The sequence below is a fragment of the Glycine max genome, chromosome 12, assembly GCF_000004515.6.
Source record: "Glycine max cultivar Williams 82 chromosome 12, Glycine_max_v4.0, whole genome shotgun sequence".
NCBI lineage: Eukaryota > Viridiplantae > Streptophyta > Magnoliopsida > Fabales > Fabaceae > Glycine > Glycine max.
In genome coordinates, this window is record NC_038248.2 from 6,478,384 (window position 1) to 6,503,891 (window position 25,508).

The window sequence follows — 25,508 nt, forward strand, 5'->3', positions numbered from 1 at the left end:
AGAGTGGATGATACAAATTGAAGTTTCTAGAGGAATTTCTCTCTTTTAGAGATGATAATACAATTTGAAGTTCCTAGATGAATTCTCAATACGTTTGCAAGTGTTTGCCCAAGAGTTGTTGAGAGAACATTTGACAATTAAGTTCTTTTAGAATATCTCTCTCTTGTTTTTCAAAGTCAGACACACACATATATATAGGCCCTTCGTGTCTTTTCAAAATGATTTGAAGAGTTATGTTTTTTCAAAAAGCTTTTTTTGAAATCTTCACTGGTAATCAATTATAAGTTTCTAGTAATCAACTACACAGTTATATTTTGAAGGGTCATGACTTTTCATATTAAATTTCAAGAGTTTCGTTGCTGGTAATCAATTACACATCAATGGTAATCGATTACAACTTTTAAATTCAAATTTCAAAACCCTTCTAAAAGCTGATTTTTCAAAATTGTCCAATGACAATCGATTACACTGTCTGGTAATCGATTACCAAAACCTTGAATGTCTTAAAAACACTTTGTTTTAAGGCAAAAGTTTGATCTTAAATTAATCTGTCTTCTTATGATCGACTACCAGAGCTTTGATTTCTTGGAAACACTTTATTTTGAGACAAAAACTTGATCTTGAATTAATCTTGAAGCAATGTTTATTTGTTGAAGCAACATTGTATTAATCTTGAAGTAATGCTTAACCTTTGAATGTTTGTTAAAGTAATCTTGAAAATAACCTTATTTGATTATTCTTTGACATCATCAAAATCATATATTCATACATTCACATAATCAAAAACAATTTTTGCGGACTGGATACGGAACTCCATTTATCTACAAATTTTTGTGGACTGAATACAGAACTTGAAAAAAAAATTAATTTATTTCACAGACCAAACTTATCCTTCACGGGCCCAACTGTTTCATGTAGCCACCCCTCAATTGTAATACTTTGATTAAATTTTTATTCAAAAAGGATATCTCACGATCAACTTTGTTGCTCTTTTCATCAAAATACTAGTAACACCAAGGATAGGAAGATTTGAGCTCTTTCATCAAAATACTAGTATACATGTATTTTTGTCTTCAACTCTATTTACAACTAACTAGTAGAAGTTCCTTTGGAGGGAAGTGTTTAATCAATTTCGGCATGCACGTAATCCACGAATTCAAAATTCTTTTGGAGTTGATTTAGGGCAAAAGTTATGGCTGCACTGACAATTGCGAGTCCAGCCAAAAGTACACGCAACTGGACATCTGATGGGATCCCTGATGTTGCACAAAACACAACTGTTGTACCAATTAGGACTTTCTGCCATGTTTGGAATCCCTCATATGCTGCTTTACATGATGAACACTTGAGAGTGTGCTGTTCAAATCTATCCAACATCTACACAAACATAAATAAAATGCTTCATTTAGTTCTTGGTTAGCACAGCGAAATGATACCAGAAAACTCTTAATTGTTGGGTAAGAATAAGCACACAACTTATTCATTGTATGTCTTAAGTGAATTTTAATCGATAAAAAAGAGTTAGAAAGTGTGTATTGTTAACATTCTTCGTTGTTCAAATTAAGGGGCTTCAAAATGAAAATCATGAATCATGTTATTGTACCTGACGTTTTGATAAAACAGTTGATGGCAATGGTTGGTCGCTGCTGTTGCCAAACCATTCTGGTTGGCCATTGCCATGCCGCCTTAGCCAGTTTCGAAATGCCAAGACAAAGCGATCTGCCTGTGTTGGTGTGAAGGTGATGTTTGTATACTGTTTGTTAATGTCTCCACCTTCCTTGGTTTCTGAAAGGAAGATTTTCTCTTGGCCTTGAAGAACAATCATGTCTCCATCATATACCTTGTTTGAAGTCCAATGCTCATACCATCTAGGAACGACCTGAGACATGTAGAAGCCAAAAGTGAGACCCCGTACATGTATGCATTGTTTAAAATTGAATGCAAACAGTAAGATTACTCAGTTGACCAGAATTAAGATAAGTCTAGTTATATTAGAACACTAATAACTAACCCGAAGAGATCCATAAAGATGTAGAAACGGCTTGTTAAGATAAGCCAGATTATTGTATTCAGCAACAGCCCTTGTATCAGTTATAGTTACTAAATGCAGTTGGTTTTGTAAAAGGAATGACATTAGCTAATGAACTAACTAAAGTCATGTTCTTAAAAATCTACAGTCAGGTCATGATATTGTTTAAAGGATGGAGTATTGCAAAGTTTATTAACCCTCATTATCACTAACAACATTTTTCTTGTCCACATAAAAAGTAAAAACACCCATCCTGCACTATTCAAGGTATAATAAAATGATTCAAAAGGATTTTTTTACTCACTTCCTCTACTAACAGGAAAGGCATTCAAATTCTAACATCCCTACCAAAATTTTTAAAGTATGAAAAACTAAATCTCAGTGTCTCTTTATAACTTCCCACATTATGGTGATGAATCTCAGTTACCATAATAAATCCACATTATATGTCAACTTTAATGTAACTGAAGCACCTAATTATATTAAAGATCCTAAGAGGAAAGCTTATAGGACACTCTTGAACCATTTTCAGGACAGATAGAAACTTTCAACATAGTGTTTTTGATTTAAGCATATTTTCAAATAGAGAAATTACAAATTCTTTCAGCTTTTCACATTGATTGAGACTACAAAATTAGCTACACCATAATCATCAGGGAAGAACAAGTTATTTGTATAGATAATTCAGTGAAAGACCATAGAAATAAGCAGACTGGAACATGCATGTGCTTTTATCAAACAGAAGAAAAATGACAGCACTGGACATAGAAATCTTACTTGCCACCAGGCTGGCCCTGGCACTGAGAACTGGAAGAAGTTTCGAGCACTGCAAACTATGGAGCGAGTCTTACCGGGTGCCATGGGGACATTGAAGGAACATATCCATACTACCCATTTCTGGTCACCAACTACAGGGAGTTTGGTATCAATCTGAATCCTGCAATAATAATGCCAAGTGCATTCAGCTTCAGTAGCAACAAATGAAAAAGAAAACAACATCCTATGATAAAGTAATAGTTATTTGAAATGCATCTTGAATATACATATAAACACTTAAAAAGGATACAGTTAGTCATATATGTCTCCAAGAAATTCACTCTTAATATCAATATACCTACTTAAATTGACATTATCCTTTCCAAGAACCTCACATACTACATAGTGAGGGTACAGCTAACATAGTAACATATGTCTCATCCTAATCAGCAGATGATATGTTAAGGTTTCATCAGAAAGTTCAACATTCTCCATTACTTTCCCAGTCGTCCTTTAGAGGGTGAAAAAGAGAGAAATTCAGAAAGGGAAAAAAGGAAAAGATTTGTTGTGAACTCTCCAAATAGATTGTCTGATACTGAATTAACCACGTATTGAGGAAGCTTTGATGGTTTAAACTTAGTATTTTCATTACAGAAGTATGCGAGACACCTATGACTCAAAAGCTACCTAACATTTTTCCCTTAAAGTTTAGCACAAATTTTTTGGCCCTGAACTCATAGAATCCATATGATTTCCTACAGGGTTAATACTGGCAATAAGTAATGCACATGAGAACAACGCAAAAGCCATTGGCTTACTTGTTCATCATATAACATGGTGCAACAAACTTGGCACTGATCTGTGGGTTCCCTTCATTAGCTCCAGAGAAGCCCCATGAACCACGAGAATCCATCTTGAATGGCAGAGGCTTGGCTCTGTCTCTCCTTCCTGTGACCTGTAGAGTGGATCATATTTATGTTAGTGATTTGGATAACCCCAAGTTCCTAGCAATGCCGAATAATTTCAACTTTTTCAATTGCTAACTAGGTAGACTCTAAATTAAATATACATATTAAAAAGCAATATTTTTTTTTTTGAAGAACATATTAATAAGCAATTTGATAAAGAAACATGTTAATTACAGGGGCCATAAATAGACAAAGCACATCTATGAGCTTAAGAGACACATAATCAATTAATCCTACACTTGAAACATGGTAAAAGTTTAAGATCCTATACACTAACTTGCAAAGTGAGAATAACTTCCTAACTAAATTCACTGGTACATTGAAACCAAATTTTCACAAGAAAATAGATTGAATGTTAGTAAACTAACAAAACGTGAGAATGAAGGCTCATGATATCGTGTTCAATCAAATCAAAACGTCACCCATGAAGAAGGTTTCTCAAAGTTTTTAAAATATATGCTAATTATGTGGCGGTTTCAGTGAAAAGATGTATAATAAATGGAACGAATCAAAAAGTTCTCCCTGATAACTCTCTTTGGACCAATTAATATGTTAAACAAAAATCCACTTACAAAAAGATCAAATAAAATATCATCTACAAGCACACCAAATAAAAATAAAATACCCAGCAGTCTGCATCTTAAAGTTGAAAGGTGTTGTTATTTTTACCTTGTGATGAGCAAACTCAATGTGAGAAGGATCAGAGACATTCTCCATGAGAGTATCGTAACCATAGAACAGATCACGCTGAATGTTGACCGTGGCAAACTCCGGTTTGTCAAAGTCATCAGGCAACCTAAACAAACACAAATTTACCATCACAGGTCAATAAAACACAAAACAAAAACACTCCATAGCCAAAATAAAATAATAATACTATACACAGAACAACATCCATTATAAGGGGCCCAATTACAATTAATTTAACATTATTCCTCAGAAAAAGACCGAATCAAATTCAATTAAATCAATCACATTGGAGGCTTGGAGGCCTTTGCTTTCTCCCAACCATTCTCATCAGGCCAAACGAAGAGCAAGCCCTGAGACACCATGGTAGGGAACCTAGTGGCACACGCTTTAGGAGATCCAATAGCACGTGCTTCGGGGCCTTCAGATGCAGCCTGAGGTATCTTAACACAAGATCCACACCCATCAAAAGACCACCCATGATAAGAACACTGCAACTTCCCATCTTCATCAATCCTCCCTTCCTGCCAAAAACCAAAACACCCAATTTCAATCACAAAAATGAATAAAAAAATGACTAAAATATAAGAAAAACATGGAGAATATTAGAGATCCCATATATACTAGTGAATAGTGATATGACTAAAATAATGCATATAAGTGGAGTGAACCCTCGTCTTATGAATGAACTAGCTTTCGAGATTTAGAGTCTATTTGGATACAAAGCTAGAAGCAGTTTTGAGAGCTTCTCTATCGGAAAAAACTCTATACACGTACTTATGACTAGTATCCAAACACGTCCTTTTTTTTTCTGACAAATATTAGTTTATTAGTTTTATTAGAAGCTTCAGTTGAGGGATTGGCGGTTAGTTATACTCACAGACAAAGGGGCAAGACGATGGGGGCATTTGTCATCAAAAGCAACCCATTGGGAAATGGACTTGTCGTACCAGAGCACGATTTCACGACCCAGAAGCTGAAACGGTGTGGGCAAGAGAGGGTTCAGATCTTCGATCAACGAAACAGGGTACCAGTGATCCCTCCAAGTGAATTTAGAATAAGAGCTTTCATCGTTAAACTCTTCCTCAGTTTCGTTATTTTCGGTCTCCGGGTATGATTGATCGGCTTCAACAGTTGAGGGTGGCGCCGCAACGCGTGCAGGGGTTAGGGAGAGGCTTCTTCTGCTTCTGGGTCGCGTTTGTTTCGTTAAAAATCGTGTCTTTTGGTTCGAGAAAAAGGGAAAGGGGTTAACTTTCTGGGGTTTGGTTGTTGGCGAGGAGAGTGTGAGTGTGGTGGCTAAGGCAGAGATGGAGTGAGGGAGTGCCATCAATGGTTTTCTTGAGGTGTTAAGGTTTGAAGAATTGCATAGAGAGAGGTTCATAATAAGAGAAATCGAACGCGATTGTAGTTGAGTCGTGCAAGTTTCAAGTGTTTCTTTCTTCTGCTCTATTCAGTTTCAGACAAAATACTGTTCAGAAGTGTCATTCTCTCCCACCTTTTATTTTCTTACTTTGATTAATGATTAATGATTAATTGCTGCGGTGCTAAATGCTAATTTTAGGAAAAACTATTGGGGTGAAAATTTTGTTAGTCAATGTTTGCTATAATGTTTGTCTCTGAATATTTTGACAGAATTTCTTCCTTTTTTTCTGCCGGAAAAAAAGAAAGAAATTAGATCGGTGGAACGAGGGATGTCCACAAGTTTTGAAGAGGAAGAAAGAAAGGTTGAAGGCCATGTAACTTGTTGTGGGCCAGGTGTTGAGTTGGGGGATCTAGTATCTACCACGTGAGTGTTTTTTCTAGATGAGAAAAAACAAAGACACTGAAAAACAGTGGGAACTCTAAACAATGGATTATTATGGATCATTGTGTGTGTCGTATCAAAGTGGGTTAATGCTCTTGATTTTAGATTGCACTTTGCGCGAAGCATGGCTAACGAGATTTGCCACACGCTGAACCCGCGGCTCCGCCTCTCACAACACAAACCCACTTTCTGTGTTCATTCTATTTTTATGGTCAGAAGTTTACAATAATTTATTATCTTATTCAATCAAATGAATTAAATTACTTGACGTTTTAAAGGCATATAATACATAATTTATTTCAGATCTATTTTTAATCCAATCATATTTTACAAAATCTAACTCATTTAATATTAAGCTTATAGGTGTTATACTGCTTGAAAAAGGCCTCTAAATCACGAGCATCTTAATCTAAGTGTGAATTTGATCGGATAAGACACGAGACTTTGGGCATAGATATCAAAATTTCATCGACAGTCAATTGCTTTGCTGCAGTTAAAAGGAAAAGGAAACATGGGAATAGTAAGGGCTAGGGGTGTTAAAACCAAACTATTTTAAACCATGAAACTAATATGAAAAAAAAAATGAAAGATCAACCAAATTGATAATTGTTAAAAAAAAACTATTTTTATTGTGACTTTTTTTTTCAGTTTCTGATTAATATCTTGAATAGGATTACTTTTGAAGAAAGATAGTTATGAGAAAAATAAAATGTATGAAGCTGGACAAAGCAAACAAAAACGTTAACATGTTAATAGTTATTTTTTAAAAAAAATTATCCAAAAATGCAAAAGAGGGGAGCAATTTCCCTCCCCTTTTAGTTCTGTTGTTCTGTTTGCTTGTTAGGATTCCAACTTTGTTCTGTTATTTTCTAATTGTCTTATGCTTTATTATTCTTTCCAGTGACTTTTACACCAATTGAGAATTGGCTCTTTTGTGGGCTAGGTTGGGGAGTACCATGAAGATATCGGGGGAATTGTCAGGGGCACCCAACAAGATTGCTGGTGCACCCAACAATTTTTTAGAATTCTCAAAATATCCCTTAAAGTTTTCGCAGAAGAACCTTCTTTCGCATTTAATGTTATAACTGTGTAAGAACCTTCTTCAGTGAGTTCTTACGGAAGAACTTCTTCCGTGCGATCTTCTTCCGTGAGATCGCACGGAAGAAGATCTTTCCACAAGCCACGGGAAGAACCTTCTTCCGTGAGTTAATTTATTTTTTTGGTTTTTAAATTTTTGGATTATTTTGTATTTGACTATTACAAAATTTAGTGCATATTTATTTTGGGTTATTATTACAAAATAAAAAAATATTTATTTAATATATATTAAATTTTGTAATAGTAAAAAAATTTGTGAAAGTAAATATTTTTTATTTTTAAAAGAATATACGGATTAAATATTTTTTATTTAATCTAGGCTACTATTACAAAATTTAACGTATACTTAATTTGGATTACTATTACAAAATTTAATGCATTAAATATTTTTGTAATAATAACCCGAATTAAAGCATTAAATATTTTTTATTTAATTCGGATTACTATTATAAAATTTAATGCAATAAATATTTTTTGTAATAGTAACCATAATTAAATATGAATTAAATATTTTTTATTTAATTCGGGTTACTATTATAAAATTTAGTGCATATTTAATTTGGGTTATTATTACAAAATAAAAAATATTTATTTAATATATATTAAATTGTGTAATAGTAAAAAATTTGTGATAGTAAATATTTTTTCTTTTTTAAAAAATATACGGATTAAATATGTTTTATTTAATCTGGGTTATTATTACAAAACTTAATGTATTCTTAATTTGGATTACTATTACAAAATTTAATGCATTAAATATTTTTATTTAATTCGGGTTACTATTATAAAATTTAATGCATGAAATATTTTTGTAATAGTAATCATAATTAAATATGCATTAAATATTTTTTATTTAATTCGGATTACTATTACAAAATTTAATACATATTTAATTCGGGTTATTATTACAAAATAAAAAAAATATTTATTTAATATATATTAAATTTGTAATAGTAAAAAAATTTGTGATAATTAATATTTTTATTTTTAAAAAATATACAAATTAAACAATATATAGGTTATTAGCACAACGCTATAACCAACTGGGATAATGAGTCAATTATGTTATAAAATAAATAATGTTACTATATATATCACTACAATTTCTAATGCATATTTAATGCGCATGTAAATTTAAATAATAAATTTTATGATAATTAAATTTGATATAAATCATACGAATTATTTAATTTTTATATATTTTTTTTTAAATAAAAAATATTTACTATCACAAATTTTTTACTATTACAAAATTTAATATATATTAAATTAATTTTTATTTTATTTTGCATTAAATTTTGTAATAGTAACTTGAATTAAATAAAAAATATTTAATGCATATTTAATTCGGGTTACTATTACAAAAATATTTAATGCATTAAATTTTGTAATAGTAACCCAAATTAAATAAAATATATTTAATGCATTAATTCGAGTTACGTTTACAAAAATATTTAATGCATTAAATTTTGTAATAGTAATCCAAATTAAATATACATTAAATTTTATAATGATAACCCAAATTAAATAAAAAAAATATTTAATTCGTATATTTTTTTAAAAATAAAAATTATTTACTATCACAATTTTGTTTACTATTACAAAATTTAATATATATTAAATAAATATTTTTTATTTTGTAATAATAACCTGAATTAAATATGCATTAAATTTTGTAATAGTAAAATACAAAATAATCCAAAAATTTAAAAACCAAAAAAACAAATTAACTCACGAAAGAAGGTTCTTCCGTAGTTGATTCCGTCAGATGACACGGAAGAAGGTTCTAGTTCTTCCGCAAGATAACACGGAAAAAGATTCTTCCGCAGTTCAAAATTGTATTTTTTAAACAAGGACAGTTTTGTCCTATCACATAATTGGTGGATGCACCTAGCAACTCCCAGATATCGGGCGTCCCTTTTAATCATTCGACAAAATCTAGAGCTAAGAAATTAATTTTAATAATTAAGAAATTATGAAGACCAACTGCGTGATTGGTTTGGCGTTTGACATTGTAGATTCACGTCTAGTAGAAACAACAAAATGGAAACTCTGCATTTTTTTTTCTTCATATTTTGATGCGAAAAAGTCTAAGGCACATCCAAAAAGTGTAAGCAAACAATCACCAAATGTGAGAACTAAAATTAGAAGTATCAAAATGCACATAGAACTTGCCATAAATTGAAACATTGCCATAAGAATACAACTGCAGCCAGTCTCCTGAATACAGTTAAGTTTTAATGTGCACACAGCAATGCATGCGTAAGCCAATCTTCCATGAAAACAATGCACAAACATGTGTATTTGGCAGCAACTATTGTATGTGGATTTGTCCCGCAGGAAGCCAAAATCACGCTTGATAGAAATTTGCATTATAGTCAGTTATCATGTTCAGAAAACAAATGCATACAGGACGAGTTTTACAGAGCAGCAAATAACTGCATCAAGAGTATTGCATCAGTTATACAAAATCAAGTTTGCAATCCCAAATCCAATCACAAACTAAGCTTTGCCAATGGTGCAGGTTGCTACAGAGCTTAAATTTTTTGCCACGGTATGGTCACAAGAAAAGAAAGAAGTACAAAAAAAGGCCACCGGAAGTATTACGGCAGAGAGTAAATTGCATGGTTTCTAGTTCTATGAAAAGCAAAAGAAACTAAGACAATGGGAGAAATTGTTATGAGGAATGTCATAATAAACAATATTCAGCATCATGTAATTGTAGCCGACTCAGCTAGTGAAATAAGACTTTTGTCGTTGTTGTAGCATGGTCAGAAGACAACACAGGCAATACAAGTCACATGACAAATAACACACCATTCATCTTTTTTTTTTATTCAAACTGCTAAAATTAACATAAACCATACATACAGATTGTAAAACACCTCTTACAGAAAAGAATTCCCATCCATAGTTTCCTTCAAAGTCACGATACACCAAACTGAGGTATAAAAATTTTAATCTCAGACAATGAGCATATATATATATGAGCTTGAACAAATAACTGAACTTGCTTCATTTCTTCTGGGGACCAACATCAGGACCAACATCACGCGAGCCTGTGTTAATGTAAGGCCCTCGAAAAGTTGCTTGTGGTGAAAGTGGCTTTGTTGGGTCAATAACAGGTTTCTTTGATGAACTGAACAATAACAATAACATTAAGAGTAAAATATCATATGCATTAACAGTGTAAAGAATTTTTCCGTATCTAATACTAAATTTGTTAACTTTTACAATAATTATCTTAAAAGTCGTTTACAAATAATTTTTTTATTTATTAACACTTAACAGTGTAAAATTTTGTAATCGAACAATGTATAGAAATGAAACTCTAAAAGAATGTAAACATTAACTTATGAGCTTCTAATTAGTGTGAACAAAATGCAATGAATAGTTGAGTAGACTTACGCCATGTAGAAGGGAAATGCCATGCCTGCTGCAGCGAAAGCAACTAAACCCGCAGCAACAATTAGATTGCGTGCTCGGGCCATAGATGCAGGTTAATCGATCTGATTGATACCAAATTGCAAAAGCAAACCCTAGATGAACTTCGAAGAATTAAAAGAACGAAATCATAGATTACATATATTCCATCAAAATTGGAGGATGCAAATGACTAAAGTATTCCGAATCTTTTTTTTTTCCTCTTCAAGAATTGTTGCAATTGCAACGCTACCACCCCAATCTGCAACCGAAATCGAAACTTACGAGCCCTAATTTCCGTTCACAGTTTTTTTTTTTTCTAATTCCAATTAGTGAAGAATGAAAATGGAGCGAGTTCATTCTTGTCTTGAGAAAACAAAAATTGGGCCCGGCCCGTCACGAGTTACCATATTTTCCATGAATTTTTTATTTTTTATTTTGTCCACAAACCTCCATGATAAAAAAAAAAAAAAAAGTATGCCCTTGTACGCTAATGAAATACTAGAAGTCTTTGTAATTTTATTAATAATTTAATTGGGTTTTATAATTTAAATTTTTCATGAAATGCATTTTTCTATATATATATATATATATATATATATATATATATATATATATATATATATATATATATATATATATTATACCCTTGTATTCAAAGGAAAAAGTCGAACTCCAATCTAAAAAAAACTTTACAATAACCCTTCATTTCGCACACATTATTTAACTAACTAAATAAGATCCCTTAATAATACATTAACTTTTGATAACTGTTAAAACTAATTTAAATCTCACGTTAAATATAGAGACTTTGGTAATCTATTAGCTTACCTTTTTCAAACTTAAAATTTAGATTGAAGTTGATGTTAAAAATAAAAGTTATACTTTTGCAGTTTTAAAACTTAAAATTATTTTATATAATATGATATTATATTTATTGATATAATTAAATATACTTTAATTTATTATTTATATTTCTTTTATATATTGGTATATATGATGTTAATAATGATATATTATGTTAAAATGTTAAATTTATCCGATCTCGTCTCATATATTTTGGGTTTTGATCGGGTTTAATTTGAATTCAAACAAATGACTCAATAAAAAATTCAAGTCAAGTAAATACAAAATAAACTTGTCCCAATTCATCTCTTATTGGCCCTCACTCTTAATGGTGAAGGGATCTAGGTTTGTTGTTGTAGCTAGATTAGTTGGATAAACTTGTGAAAGGGTGAAAAATAATGAAAAAACAAGATCATTCATTCGACTCAGAGAGAGAAAACAATCATATTTGATTTTAATCATATATATGTTTGTAAAACCCATCGGAATTTGTAATTTTCAATCAATTTCTAGTAAAGAGAAAGAGTGTTGCAAATATCTTTCATTTGACAAACTCATGAATGACTCCAAAAAACTATAGAACTGTTGTATTTGAGTTTTTTTATCAACTTTTTCACCATGTATGAATTTTTATCGGGCATCACAAAGATAGACCTAACCTATGGCGATCCACAAGACTAAGATATTTGGACACCTGCCAGATATCGATCAAGCATTTTTAACCTGATAACACTGAAATGGATCATTGCTTCAAACATTTCAAAATCAACAGAATTTGCAGGGGAACACCCGTTGGTGGAACACAAAGACTAGTAGACTACCTACCATCATCCAAATTGATGTAAAGCACACAATTGCCTCTAGGAGCGCTGAAGAAAGAACAAAAATTATTTTTCCAACATTAATACAATTGCATAGTCTGGTTGGCATACCTGTAAAAAGACTACTATTTGCTTACCTATAAAGAAAAATTACAAATGTCGCTGTGAAAAAGACTTTGTGATCACTAGAAAACACACATGCCTGAGCCATGGAATCATAGCAGAATTTAACCGAAAATGACTATTATATAATCCACCAAGCATATAAGAGTACACGAGAGGTACACCAATAAAAATCCATGACACATCATCATGTCCACAAAACATAAAAATGACAGTTGAAACCACATGAAAATTCTCCACAAAAAGAGAATTCCACGGCAGTAGGGTCTTCATAACATCCACCACATACCAACAAATTAAAACCTATATAACATTGTATCCCACTTTCAGATTTGCATAGAAAGTGTTCATTTGACAAGCATGCTTTGCTGGGCCTGGTTTTCCTGCTGCTGCTGATAATTCAACGGCCTCCTGAAAAGCATTATGTGTGGCTCAGGGCGATGAATTGCATAGTGAACCCAGCCACGGCTCTGCTGAACCCCAATAGCTCGCCACTCATTCTGTAACATAAAACCAAAACCCAATACTTAGACCATTTCAAATCAAAAACAAAAATAACACTTTCACCCAAAATTTGCACAAGAAAACCCTAAATCCATGAAATCACGTAGTCTCAACTTTCCACTAGGTAACATAGACCAAAATTATGTTTTTTGTATTCTCCTTTGTCGACAATCCTATCCTACTCAAGACATTGTCCCACACTAAATGTGAACACTTCTTTGGATTGGGATTGAAAACTCAAACGTTCAATAGTCAACAAATGATATATAGAACAAAATCATTGAAATAGAACCATCAACAGTAAACAAAATTTGAACAAATCTACGCACATTCATTCCTTGATTGAATAATATTCGTTTACCAATTAAACCCCCAAACAATTCAGTTGGCCATTTCATCAAAAGATCACTACACGCTGATAATTTCGATCACTTTTTTTAGGTCAGATTCTGCATAAAACGAGTTTTTAATTCAAAAAACAAAAAAATCACAAACACTTATCAATCACGCACGAAGCACAAAAATTGTGGAGAAAGAGTGTTACTACTTACTTCGGAGAGAAGACGATTCTTGGGAAGCAGTTTTGCGACTTCAGGAGGAAGAACCACATGTCTGAACAACAAACCAATACAAATAAATAAAATCAATAAACCTAAATTAATCGCAGAGAAAACGAAGGAAAATGGAACCGTGCGTGTACCTATATTCATAAGTGTCATCGAAGTACTTCTCGGAGTACTGGATCTGACCCATCGTCGAAAACTAGGGTTTGTGAATTCGCTCGATTCAATTTGCTAATAGAGCAAACAAAAATTTTGAATTAAAATAATCGAATAATCGGAAATGAATATTCGGCGTAAAGAGAGAGAGAGAGAGAGAGAGAGAGAGAGAGAGAGAGAGAGAGAGAGAGAGATGCTAATTACCTGAGAAATGAGAATTGAGAGTGAAATAGTAAAGTGAGGAACGGAGAAAGAAGGAACGTATAGATTGTTCTCTGGATTTGAAATAGGGAGGGTGAAATCGTAAATTCGTATTTATACTCATATTTTGTGGGGTATGTGTTTTTTTTCTTTCTTATTGATTTTTCTGGTACAATTTTTTAAAAAAAAAAATTAACGGCTTGATTTTTAGCGTTTCAAATTTTGGATTTTCCCGCTTCGCAATCGAATTTTCTACACACTGAGGCGGCGTCGATAAATCAAAAAAGTGAACGTGGGTGAATCACACACCCCAACCTGTATTTTGCTAAACCTTATGACATGACATGAGTTTAATTGAATATTTGAATTCCATTATATTATGAGTTTAATAAGGATCAATTTAAAATTTAATTTAATTGGAAAAAAATCTTGTTGAACACAAGCAATGTAACAATATGTACACCCCTTGCATTATTCTTTAATTTGTTATTAACAAAATTCATGTTAAAAAGAGTATTCTAACAAAAATTTCTTTCATTTTTTTAATATTATTTATTTGTTTGCTTATTTTAATTTAATTTCCACAATCTTTTTATGTTATTTTTTCTAAAATTAATTAATAAAAGGAAGATTTAAAAAATATTTATTGAATTATGAAATATATTTTTGTCAAATAAACCTTATAAACAATTAAATTCATATAATAAGTATTAATTATGAAAAGAAATAAGCAATTAATTAATAAAATAATCATGACAGTTAATAGAAAATTTGAATTTTTTTTTATCAAAACTTGCTCGTATTATTTCATTAATAATCAAACAAGCAATACAAGATGGTGTTTTTGTAAAAAAGTGGGACAACCATGATCAGTAGATACCCATGCCAAAGAATAAGCAATCATATTGATTTGTCTCCTAACAAACTTAATGCAAAAGTTTTAATAAAAGGATAATTCGAGAGCTGCTAAGTATTACAATATCATAACAGTTATTACGAAAATCATTAGTGATAAATTATTATCAAAATCACTTTTATTAAGTGTATTAGTAGTTATAATGAAAAACACAAATATTAAAATATAGTCATAAAAAATGAAAAGGTTAAGTTCAAAAACTGAAAGAACCAACTATCATTTTTATTTTTTTTAACACTTACTAGAACTTTCCTTATAACTAATATTTTTTAAACAATTAAAGGAAGGTGAGTGCAATGTATAAGGAGAGTTTGTATGATAGTTTTAAAATAATTATGGAGGTTAGCATAGAGATAAAAAAAACAAAAAAATGTATAATTTTACTAAATCTTCAGAGTGATTAATATAATTTATAAAAAAAATAATAAATTCATAAAGGCAACAATAGTCAAAAGATAAAGTCCATGTTTGGACCTATGACCATTTCCTCTAAAAACACACCATCTTTTAACTAATTGGCATTCTTTAAAAAGATTAATTAATTTAATTAATTACATTAAATTTGTAAATTATTAATGTTATTTTTTAAAAAGTTATCCTTAAAATTATTGGGACCCACACAAATGGGAGGAGAATTAAGATTTGGAGAAGGAATTGAGAGATTTGAGAATTGTATTTAGAATGGAACTAAGGAAGTGAATACTAAGATTTGAGGCAATGAAAGGTCAGTTACCTTCTCCTTGAAGAAGGCAAATAAAGCATTTTTGTTTTTACTTGTCCAATGCCTAAATTAATCCTACCATCGACAAACCTTGTATTTTTATTCTCTTTTTCCCTTCTCCTTTATCTTTTTGCTTTCTCGTGTTTTGTGTTTTTTTTTTCACCCCATTTTTTAAATTAAAATTATGTGCCTTGTCCATAAAAAAAAAAAAACCCAGAGATTTTTAATGAGATGTTTCAATTATTGCATGATATTAATGAGTTTTTTTTTTGATAAACAAAGATAACAATTAGAAATAGATGAAAGTTTCACATGGGGAAAGGAAAATAACATACACGCATAATATTAATCAGTAAAAATAAAAACTTAAATTAATATATATATATATATATATATATATATATATATATATATATGTGTGTGTGTGTGTGTGTTTTCTAATAAATATAATATTAATAAAAAAATTTAAAAGTTTAAATTTTTATGTATTCTTCATTTAAAAAATTACATTATTTATCAAAATCATTTAAAAAATATTTTTTTAAAGTTATATTAATATTATTATTATAAAAGTTAATAAATTTACTGTATATAACAATCTGCTATTAAATGATTAGGGATATTTTTAGTTCAATTTGGATTGATTTTGAACTAAAAAGTCATCCAATTTAAAGATTAAAACAGTTTTTGCTTTTTTGATTTGGATTACTTTCTTGGTAAAAATCGATCCAATCTTTATAAATACTAGTTATTTATGAAAAAAATTATTTATAATATAATTTATATATTTAAAAGTATTTATTTGTTATAATTTTAGTTACATAAAATAACCATCTACCTTGTTATGCACGTACTAAAATACTAGTATACATATGTGTAGTATACATATGTGTAAGTTTGATTTGGATTTGATTGAATCAATTTTTTAATATTAAATCCAAATTCAAGTTACATTTATTGAAAATGAACTAGTATTTTAGCATCTGCATTATATAAGATAAATGTTTATTTATATAATTAAAAATTATATTTTGATGATAAATAAATATTTATAAATTTATAAATTATATTAGAATTAAAATTTGTAATAAATAAATAATTTTTTAGGGGTAATAAATAAATATTTTAAAACATATAAACTATATTTTAAATTTATGATAAATAATTTTTGTAGTTATTTTTAATTATTGATATATATTTTATTTATTAAAAAATATTCAAATTTAATTTAAACCTAAAGATATTAGAAATGATAGATTTAAAGAAACAAGAAGTTATTTTAAATTGTTTGTTGATGAATATATATATTCATCAAGAAAATATTATACTAGTGAAACTTCTTGATGAATATTTAAGGACAAATATCACATGAAAGAGGGAGGTTGAGTTGTGATTTAATATAAATGTTTAAATCTTTTAGAAAACAACAAGATTTTTTGTCCGTATAGGTAATTTTGTAAGAAAGCAATTATCACAAGAACACTACACAACATGAGAAAAACAAGTTTTCAAAGTTGCAATTTATCTTATAACTATTAAAACAAAATTTAGTCCCAATGCCACTTAACAAAAAAAAAGAAACAAGAAAAGAACAAACACAGATTTATATTTATACTAGTTTATCTTTACAACTTAGACTATGTTCAATTTTTGATAAATTATCAAATTCCACTAACTTTTGAAGGATTACAAATATTATATCATGGCCACTTCTAACTCTTACAAATTAAACTTTAGTCCAAGTTTGATCAAAACCTAATATTTTTTCTTCTACCAAGCCACTCACTGGCTTTAAATAAATCAAACAAGATTTGTGATGAAAGATTGACTCAGAGACTAATACACAATCGTCTTACATACGGTTAAACAATCTGAGCACTTGATGTTTTTCTCTCAAGATTATAAAGGTATTTTGAGAGCTTTTTCTAATCGTATTGAAGAAGAAGAAGAATAGTAGAAATTGTGCATAGAAGATTATAAAAGTGTTTTGAGATTATACAGATAATCGTGTTGAAGAAGAAGAGTAGAAGAAATTATGCATAGCAGATAAACTATCTATGTCTTCAAAAGACTTCTCTTAGAATAGGTCCTGCATGACAAAACTCATCTTTTGGGTACATTTAATGCTCATCCTTTCTTCATGTAGAAAATTCTTCCTTTATGGCTTGCGTGTACTAAGGTTTGCAACAACAATCACATCTTTGTGTTAGAACAGGTACTGCATAACAAAACTTTGATGGTATATTAGATCTTGACTTCATTTATTTTTCACAAGATATCCTAAAAAAATGTTTCTGCAAACTCTAAGACATTAGAAAAATAAATGAAGTATTAAATAACATATGCAACATGTAATATATTCTTTTTGTGATTGCATCTAATAAAAATAATTAAGGATCTTGATGAGTCTTTGAGACTTAAACGTCTTTGGACTCAACAAATATATATATGACTAAATAACCTATTTGATCATTTATTTATTTATAGTTTAATTTGATTCTTTATTTTTTTTAAGTTCAATTTGGTATTTTATATTGATATAAAATGCGATTTTTATTGATCAAATCGTTAAATTATATCTACATGTTACTAGGATCATTTGTGTCAAAAAATTTCAAAATTCAACAATAAGATAATCAAATGTTCCATATTTTATTATATTTTAAAAAATTTATATTATGTCGATTTTAATCTATATGAACGAGATAACAAATGATTTTGAATTAATATGAAATTTTGCATGTGATTTATGTGAAATGAACTTTCAATCTAACCGTAAGTTTTAAGAAAAAATTATTCAATTAAAAGTTATAAAATTATGTAATAGTTATCATATACCGGTATAATTTAATCTCTCCTCATATATATATATATATTAGATGCATGTTTTTTTTCTAAGGATTTCATGCATGTTTGGAAATATAACTTTCAGATAAACTTTTTTTTTTTTAATTTCTTCTAAATAAGTTTATTCATACAGTTCTTTGTTCAATTTTTGTCCCGTGTTTTGATTACCGAATTCCTGAATTGCGTAGAATAATTTGGCGAAGAAACATGCGAGGTTGGCTTGACATGTGACTTGTGAGACTCACCTTATATATATGAAATATATGTGTTATCTTTAGTTATGCATCTCATACTGGTGCCTGTCTCAGCTTTGAGCAATTTTAATTGGTATTGAAATTACTTGGAGTCGAGGATTCAGAGTTTTTAATGTGGAATTTGGTTCTCAGGTGGCGATTAATTTTGTAATTCATGGTTACCCTGATTCGCATCTGGCTTTTGGTATGGTCAGAGGGATTCTTTAGTTTACTCAAATTGGAGGAAGTTTTCCATGATCTCATACTCTGCGTGAAGCAAATCAAGTTACAGATTTATTGGCAAACTGTAGTCAATCCTTAGATGATTGTAAAAGAATTTTTTATTTCTCTAGCTGTTTCTACAGATATTTCTTTCTACCATGCACCGTTATTTCTCGTGGGTTTTAATCTAGTTTTCCTGAGACACTAGCCCCTGTGATTCACCAATATATATATATAAGAACACGATTATTGACGTTATAAGCAGCAAGGCCGTGCAGATTCATTTTGAAGGTCCAAATAGTGAACTTATATTTTTTATTATTTAATGTATAATTTCTTTTTAAATAATAAGTGTCTCTGTAGTGTATAACAAGTACGATGACATTGTGATTGAACTTGGAATAACATGAAGGCAAAGGGAAATGTATAATTACTCACAATGATCCCTTCAGTTTTGATATGTTTGTGCACCTTTATCATCTAACTGGAAATGTTCCCATTAGTCATTTGGTAATCGATTTAAAAATAGATAGAGTAAATACCTTTACGTGGTAAAATTCTAAAAAAAGAGAGAGAGAGCATATTTTCCAAGATATATATATATATATATATATATATATATATATATATATATATATATATTTTGACGGATTTAAGATCCTAAGTCAGATGTAAATTATAAAAAATAAAATCAAGATTTTATTTACAAATTTAATGAATTTTAAAAAATGAGGGGTGTAAGTGTACACCCTTAGACTAATGTAGGTCCGTCACTGTATATATATTAGCTTTGGAATACTTTGTAGCAAGCTAGACCTGATGCCACAATTTATGGTCTATAATATTCAAAATAAATATTACTAGTAGCAATAAGAAAAATGTAAACACCCAATGTGTTATCGAATAAGCAGAGAGAATAAAAAAAAAAAAGAGAAAAATGTAAGCATGTATATCATTACTCATAATATTAAAAATAGCATGTATATCATTAGAAGAAATAAATAAAGAAAAATTAGAGGTATTGATGAAATGTTTACAGTAAAAAATAGCATGTACATCATTACTCATAATATAATAGTACTAACCAGGGCTGCAGGGGGAGGCAAAAATTGAGACCCGCATTTTCTATATCCAAACTATTTTTCCCGAGTGATTTTTTACATCTGAAAATATATATGTTGCTTGTGATACTACATACTAATATCAAACTTGAAGCATAAATTCAAGCAAAGAACATTAACCTTGGGATTGGAATCCCTTAGATGTCTTAATTTGAGTTTCGTACAAGAAATACTAAAAGTGTAATTTGGAAAGAATTCCGACATGCTGTCCTTCAATGGAATAATTTAACAAAGGCTAGCCACAATCCCACAACATATTTGCTTCTTCAATCTAACACTCCATGTTCTGAATTCTATGCCAGTCTTAGTTTTACCATAAGGACATACAATTCCAAATCTAGAGTTCCCCTAATCCCCATAGATGTATCTCCATTATGAGGATATGGTGACTCTTGCAAGTGGGACAAGATGCTCAAATTGTAGCCTAATATGGTTTGGTGTCAACGGATCTTCAGTCTGACTCCATATAAGTCCTCATGGGATATGTGCTGGTCAGGGCAAGAAAAAAGTTCAAGATTGAGCTGTGGAAATTTGAGTTCTCACATGTTCATGCAATTTTCTTTCTAGTTCCAAGGGTTTAATTTGGAAGGACCTATATGACTAAAATGCTTCCAATACCGATCTGATGAATCTTTACTTTGTTTCTGTTGGTCTTTTTTTTTTTTTTTTTGAGTTTTCTGTTTTCATGGTGTTGCATTGATGATTGATATTATGGATAGCTTTATCATAATCATTATTATAATTTTAATAAGTTTTGGGTTCTATTCTTTCATTTTAACTTTGGGCACGTTGGACTTGATAGCTGTGTTGAGTGTTGAGTTATTAAAGCAGGAATATTACCAGTTATCCAACCGATTGGTGTATGAAATTGTAAGCTGTCCCTGCAACATCCATCAAAGTAACATGGATTTATCATTGTTATATTATAATTATAAGGTAGTATAGCTTAGTCTACTTGGAAAACAATTTGGGCAATGTCCATTTTTGTATCTTTGGGCTTTAATTGCAAGACAATGTAAGTTCACCTGCTAATTTCTAAGATGTGATCGCTATGTCAAATCCATATCTGGATTTAAATTCCTATTTGACCCGAAAAGAAAATCTAAATTCTAATTAATTCAAGGAAAAGAAACAGGTATCCATTTATTTTTGTGGTTGCCTGTATTTATTGTTGAGATTGCGTAGTTGGTGGTTGGAAGCCACCTACTTCTTTCAATTTTACGAGCTTTCAAGTAATGGATGAGGAGAGAAAAGAAAACAAGCCTCAAAATCAAGCCAATACTAATTAATTCAAGGAAAATGACTCTCTGGCATTTCCTAACAAGATTTTATGAACACCACAGTCACCACTCACCACTTTTGTTGTTCCCGTTCAAAATAATAATAATAAAAAATAGAACAAATCTTGTTTGACACCTCCCTTTTAACTTACAAAATCTTCGTCACTCGGACAGCTACCACTGCCACAGATTAAATCCAAAACAAGAATTTTGTGCTTCTCTTGGAATTTTCAGACTTCAAGTAAAAATTAGCACACAAAAAATGTGCCCAAGATGTTATTAAGTTATTCCTTAAAAAAAAATGTTGTTATATGTGATGACACGTCATATGTGTATTAATAGAGTTTAATATACATGTATTTCCTGTATATTTTGTTTTTATATTCAAGTAATTACAAAGGATTATTTATATAATTTTTAAAGTATTTATTATAAAAGTTAACAAATATATTATAATATTTTTAATCGTTTTATTATAAATTTTTAAATATATATATATGAAGGGTTGTTAATTAGTATTATAAATACACTCCTTAACAAATTAATAATATTTTTTATAATTAAAGAATCAATAGCAGATTTTTTTATTATGAAAATCACCATGGAAATATATTTGTAATATATTAAATATTAAATATTAAATATGTTAATAATTTAGAAATAATTGATAACTCTGATTCTTTCTCTTCTCACACAAACAAGTAATTCCTTGGATTATTATTTTTTAATGAAATAAGTTGCTTTCTATTTTTTGATGTATTTGTATAAATTATTTTTCTTAAAAATGTAATTTTTTTATTTTTTTAGTAAGCAAATTCTATCTATTTTAAAAAAATTCAAACAAACTAGTCCAATTATATGTAGTTTAATGTTTAAATATGTCAGTACTAGCTGCATACCCTACATTAGATCATTTACAATTTACAAACCCCAACAACCGATGCATCCAATGCAATAGAGTTTCTTGCAATCAGATAGTTTAAACTAATAAATATTTGATGTACCATATCTTTAATGGCATAATTACGTAAAGTTACGCGTTAAATGATTATCTTTTTTTTTTTACAAAACCAAAGCTTAAGCTGATTCATTCATTATAATAGAAGAGATACAATGAGAAATAGTATGATAGAAATAAGTAATGTGAATAATTTATTAGCTCAGTTTATATAATTTATTATGTTGGCTAGTTTCGTTATTTTCGTTGTTTAGTTTCCTTTTGCACCAAAAAAATATAATGTGTATTAACTATGTAAAAAAAATTCAGACCACGTGCCTTTACTATGAAATGAAAATAATGTTTCTAATTACCGAAAGAAATATTCGTTAATATTTTTATAATTTTAATATAATAAATTTTATTTTTTATTTGATATTCACCATTATTATTTTATTTAGGACCCCAAAAATACTTAATTATATATAAAAAAATCTCTTTAATTATCTTCCTGTTATCGAAGGCATGGACATATGAACGTGTTACATGTGGCATAATATCTTATGCACATATTTATTGACAAAATCTGTACCTATAAAATCAAGGTTTTTCGTTTCTGAAAAAAGGGTCTATCCTATTATGAAGGGAAGGGGTGTATCTTCTGATTCAAAAGGAGGGGTCTATGTGTTATGAAAAGAGTTAGGCAAAGGGTGTACACTGGGCATTAGCTTTAAGCAAACATCAGGGTGATGGTTGGGTTTATTGGTCCATACTATTACAACGTTTCACGTTAAATTGTGTGGGATTTTGGCATGTTATTAATGTCTTACTTGAATAAAGGTACTGTTTCATCCTTGCTATACCCCTCTTGGGATTGGACCAGTGTTAATTGGAGTCTTGCTCTAAACAAATTCTAGAAGGAGAGACCTTAACGCATGGGGCAGTCAATTTTGATAGAGATAACAAATTAAAGGATGTAAATGAAAGACAGCTAACCAAACACATCTAACACTACCTACCTAATTTCTATCTCAGCGTGGCTGTTTGTATCTTGGTGGATATTTCTCCGTGACCACCATACTCTTGCTTGCTATTTCATTCTACAAGAAAATAGAGTTTAAATTTGATGCTTTTAATTTTAAGTTTTATGTTTAAAAATGGTTTTGAGATTAAAATCATAAATCTATCATAATTTCATAAAATTACAAAAGAATTAATTCAGATTGTTTCCAACTCTTCATTTAGCAACACCAATTCTTTAAATGTTATTATTTTTGTTATTACAATTACTATCATAATCATAATCAAACATTGGTAATATTTTATTATATATAGTCATAGTTAATATTACTATAACCTAAGTACATGTTTTATTTAGTGATAGAATCATGATGATTTATTTTCTTGTATTCTTAATCACACTTTTAAATATTATGATATAAAAAAATAACTTTTTTTACTCATTGACCTATTAGAAATTTGTTTGGGTAGGTGATTAACTTGACCAATGTGACTTTGTTCAATCTTTTTTATACCAATTAAGACTCTTATGCAATTAAAACATTTTAACATAAATGCAAAGACACTTTAATGCTTAAGTAAGTAAAATAAATTTCACGCAATAAATGTTAGAGGTAATAAATGTGTGTCTCTTAATGATGTTGTGGGTATAAATAGATTTAGGTTGCTAACTTTGATGCAAGACCCAAAATCCCTAATGAGTGCTCACATGTTGCTCTCGAGTATATTCATGTGATTTTATGATTGAAAATTTGACTATAGCATGTGGTTAATTAAGGATTTGATTTTTAGGTTCATGTGTAAAAAAATATTGGAATGGGTCAATCTAACCCAACCTAAATTTTCCTGGGGCCATGTTTTCTTGTCCTAGCCAGGCCTGGCCTGGAGGCCCATTATTTTCCTTCTTAAATTTATTCTAACTTTATAAGGATAAAATAAAAATAATGTCAAGTTGAATAGACCTAAGGGCCAAAAAATTACAAGTTTAGGCAAATCCACTTTGTTTAATTCTTTTTAGGCTATCATTTTTTATCATCTAGCGTGTAGGTCATTGAGTCAACAAATTTTGATAACTCTAGATGTTAGTTCTTTAAATGAATATTAATACTTTGAAGAATTAGTGATTGATTATTAGTCGAAGGATACCTTAAATTTACAAAAAAAATTATATCAAAAGTTGACTTAATCGACTTCTAATAATGCATTTGGGCTTAATGAAAAAGGATTAAAATTTAACATTTAGGATACTTGAAAGACTCAATTGTCACATTTAAAATCTAAAAGACTAAAATTACACATTTGTGATACTTGAAAAACTAAAAGTGCAATTAAACTTAAAGATCTATATGTGTACCGTAATGTCATGGAGTACAAAATGTGATACTTAGAAGAATCAATTGAGGAGATTAAAATAACATAATTGGAAAATCAAAAGTGCAATTTAGGAGAGTACAGGTTAAACTCTCTTGAAAAAAAGCTTCGCACCACTTTTAGCTGGACTAGATATGAAGTTATCTTGATATACTAAATGTGATAGCGAGAGACAAGACAAATTAAAGGACACGATCATTACCGAGTCTTTTGGATTAAGCATTCACTGTGTTGGCAAATTTGACACACAAAAAAGACAATCACGGGCAGAATGGTGGGGTGGAGACATGAGGGCATAGTAGTTAATATAAATAGGGCATAGCATGGATGAGATATTATGTGGATTAATCCAGAGGTAGGTTAGCTACTTTGTTCTTGTCCTAATTCGAAAAGCTTGATCTGGCAGTACGTGGTTGGATTATCAATATGTTGGTCAGGGAGCAATGAAAATAATTCCACCATTCATATATATTTGTGGGATACATTTGTGGGCTGCATTATATTATCAACTCGGTTAGTGCTATTCCATAAAATTATAAACACAATTATTTGTACTAAAGTTGTCGGCACTGGTTAAGTCAACTCATTCGTTGAACTTCTGTTTTCTAATTTTTATGCAAGGGCCAAGAAAACACACGATAAGCTCTAACTTAATATGTTCATGTACACCTTTAATTTCCTTCCTTTTTTCTTAGAAAAAAATAAAATGCTGGCGGATGTATGAGAAAGAGAGGGAAAACAAAATAAAAAGGGTAGGGTTGGTTTGCATGCAAAAATTGAGCCAAGCATGATTTAAATTTGGGATTGCTTTAGTCCCAAGAAGACTGAATTCACAAGGCAAAGTCATAAAGTTAAGGAGGC

At 29.9% G+C, this 25,508-nt stretch overlaps 3 protein-coding genes across 3 annotated transcripts; all 3 read right to left on the bottom strand.

Annotated features, from left to right (window-relative positions):
- Nucleotides 1–1,038: 1,038 nt before the first annotated feature.
- On the bottom strand, nt 1,039–5,862 carry LOC778121 (lethal leaf spot 1-like protein). Its single transcript, NM_001249954.1, has 7 exons — nt 5,321–5,862; nt 4,729–4,964; nt 4,423–4,549; nt 3,604–3,740; nt 2,807–2,966; nt 1,604–1,879; nt 1,039–1,377 (listed from the first exon to the last, which is right to left on the bottom strand). Exons 1-7 carry the CDS (start codon nt 5,819–5,821, stop codon nt 1,123–1,125), a joined length of 1,692 nt encoding a protein of 563 aa, NP_001236883.1. The 5' UTR covers nt 5,822–5,862; the 3' UTR covers nt 1,039–1,122.
- A 4,282-nt stretch (nt 5,863–10,144) lies between these two features.
- On the bottom strand, nt 10,145–11,160 carry LOC100500362 (uncharacterized). The gene is made up of 2 exons (XM_003539747.5): nt 10,751–11,160; nt 10,145–10,481 (listed from the first exon to the last, which is right to left on the bottom strand). The coding sequence occupies exons 1-2, from the start codon at nt 10,831–10,833 to the stop codon at nt 10,358–10,360; spliced, it is 207 nt and encodes a 68-aa protein (XP_003539795.1). The 5' UTR covers nt 10,834–11,160; the 3' UTR covers nt 10,145–10,357.
- A 1,498-nt stretch (nt 11,161–12,658) lies between these two features.
- Nucleotides 12,659–14,106, bottom strand: LOC100786340 (cyclin-dependent kinases regulatory subunit 1). Its single transcript, XM_003539748.5, has 4 exons — nt 13,983–14,106; nt 13,760–13,853; nt 13,611–13,671; nt 12,659–13,055 (listed from the first exon to the last, which is right to left on the bottom strand). Exons 2-4 carry the CDS (start codon nt 13,810–13,812, stop codon nt 12,903–12,905), a joined length of 267 nt encoding a protein of 88 aa, XP_003539796.1. The 5' UTR covers nt 13,813–13,853; nt 13,983–14,106; the 3' UTR covers nt 12,659–12,902.
- Nucleotides 14,107–25,508: the final 11,402 nt, after the last annotated feature.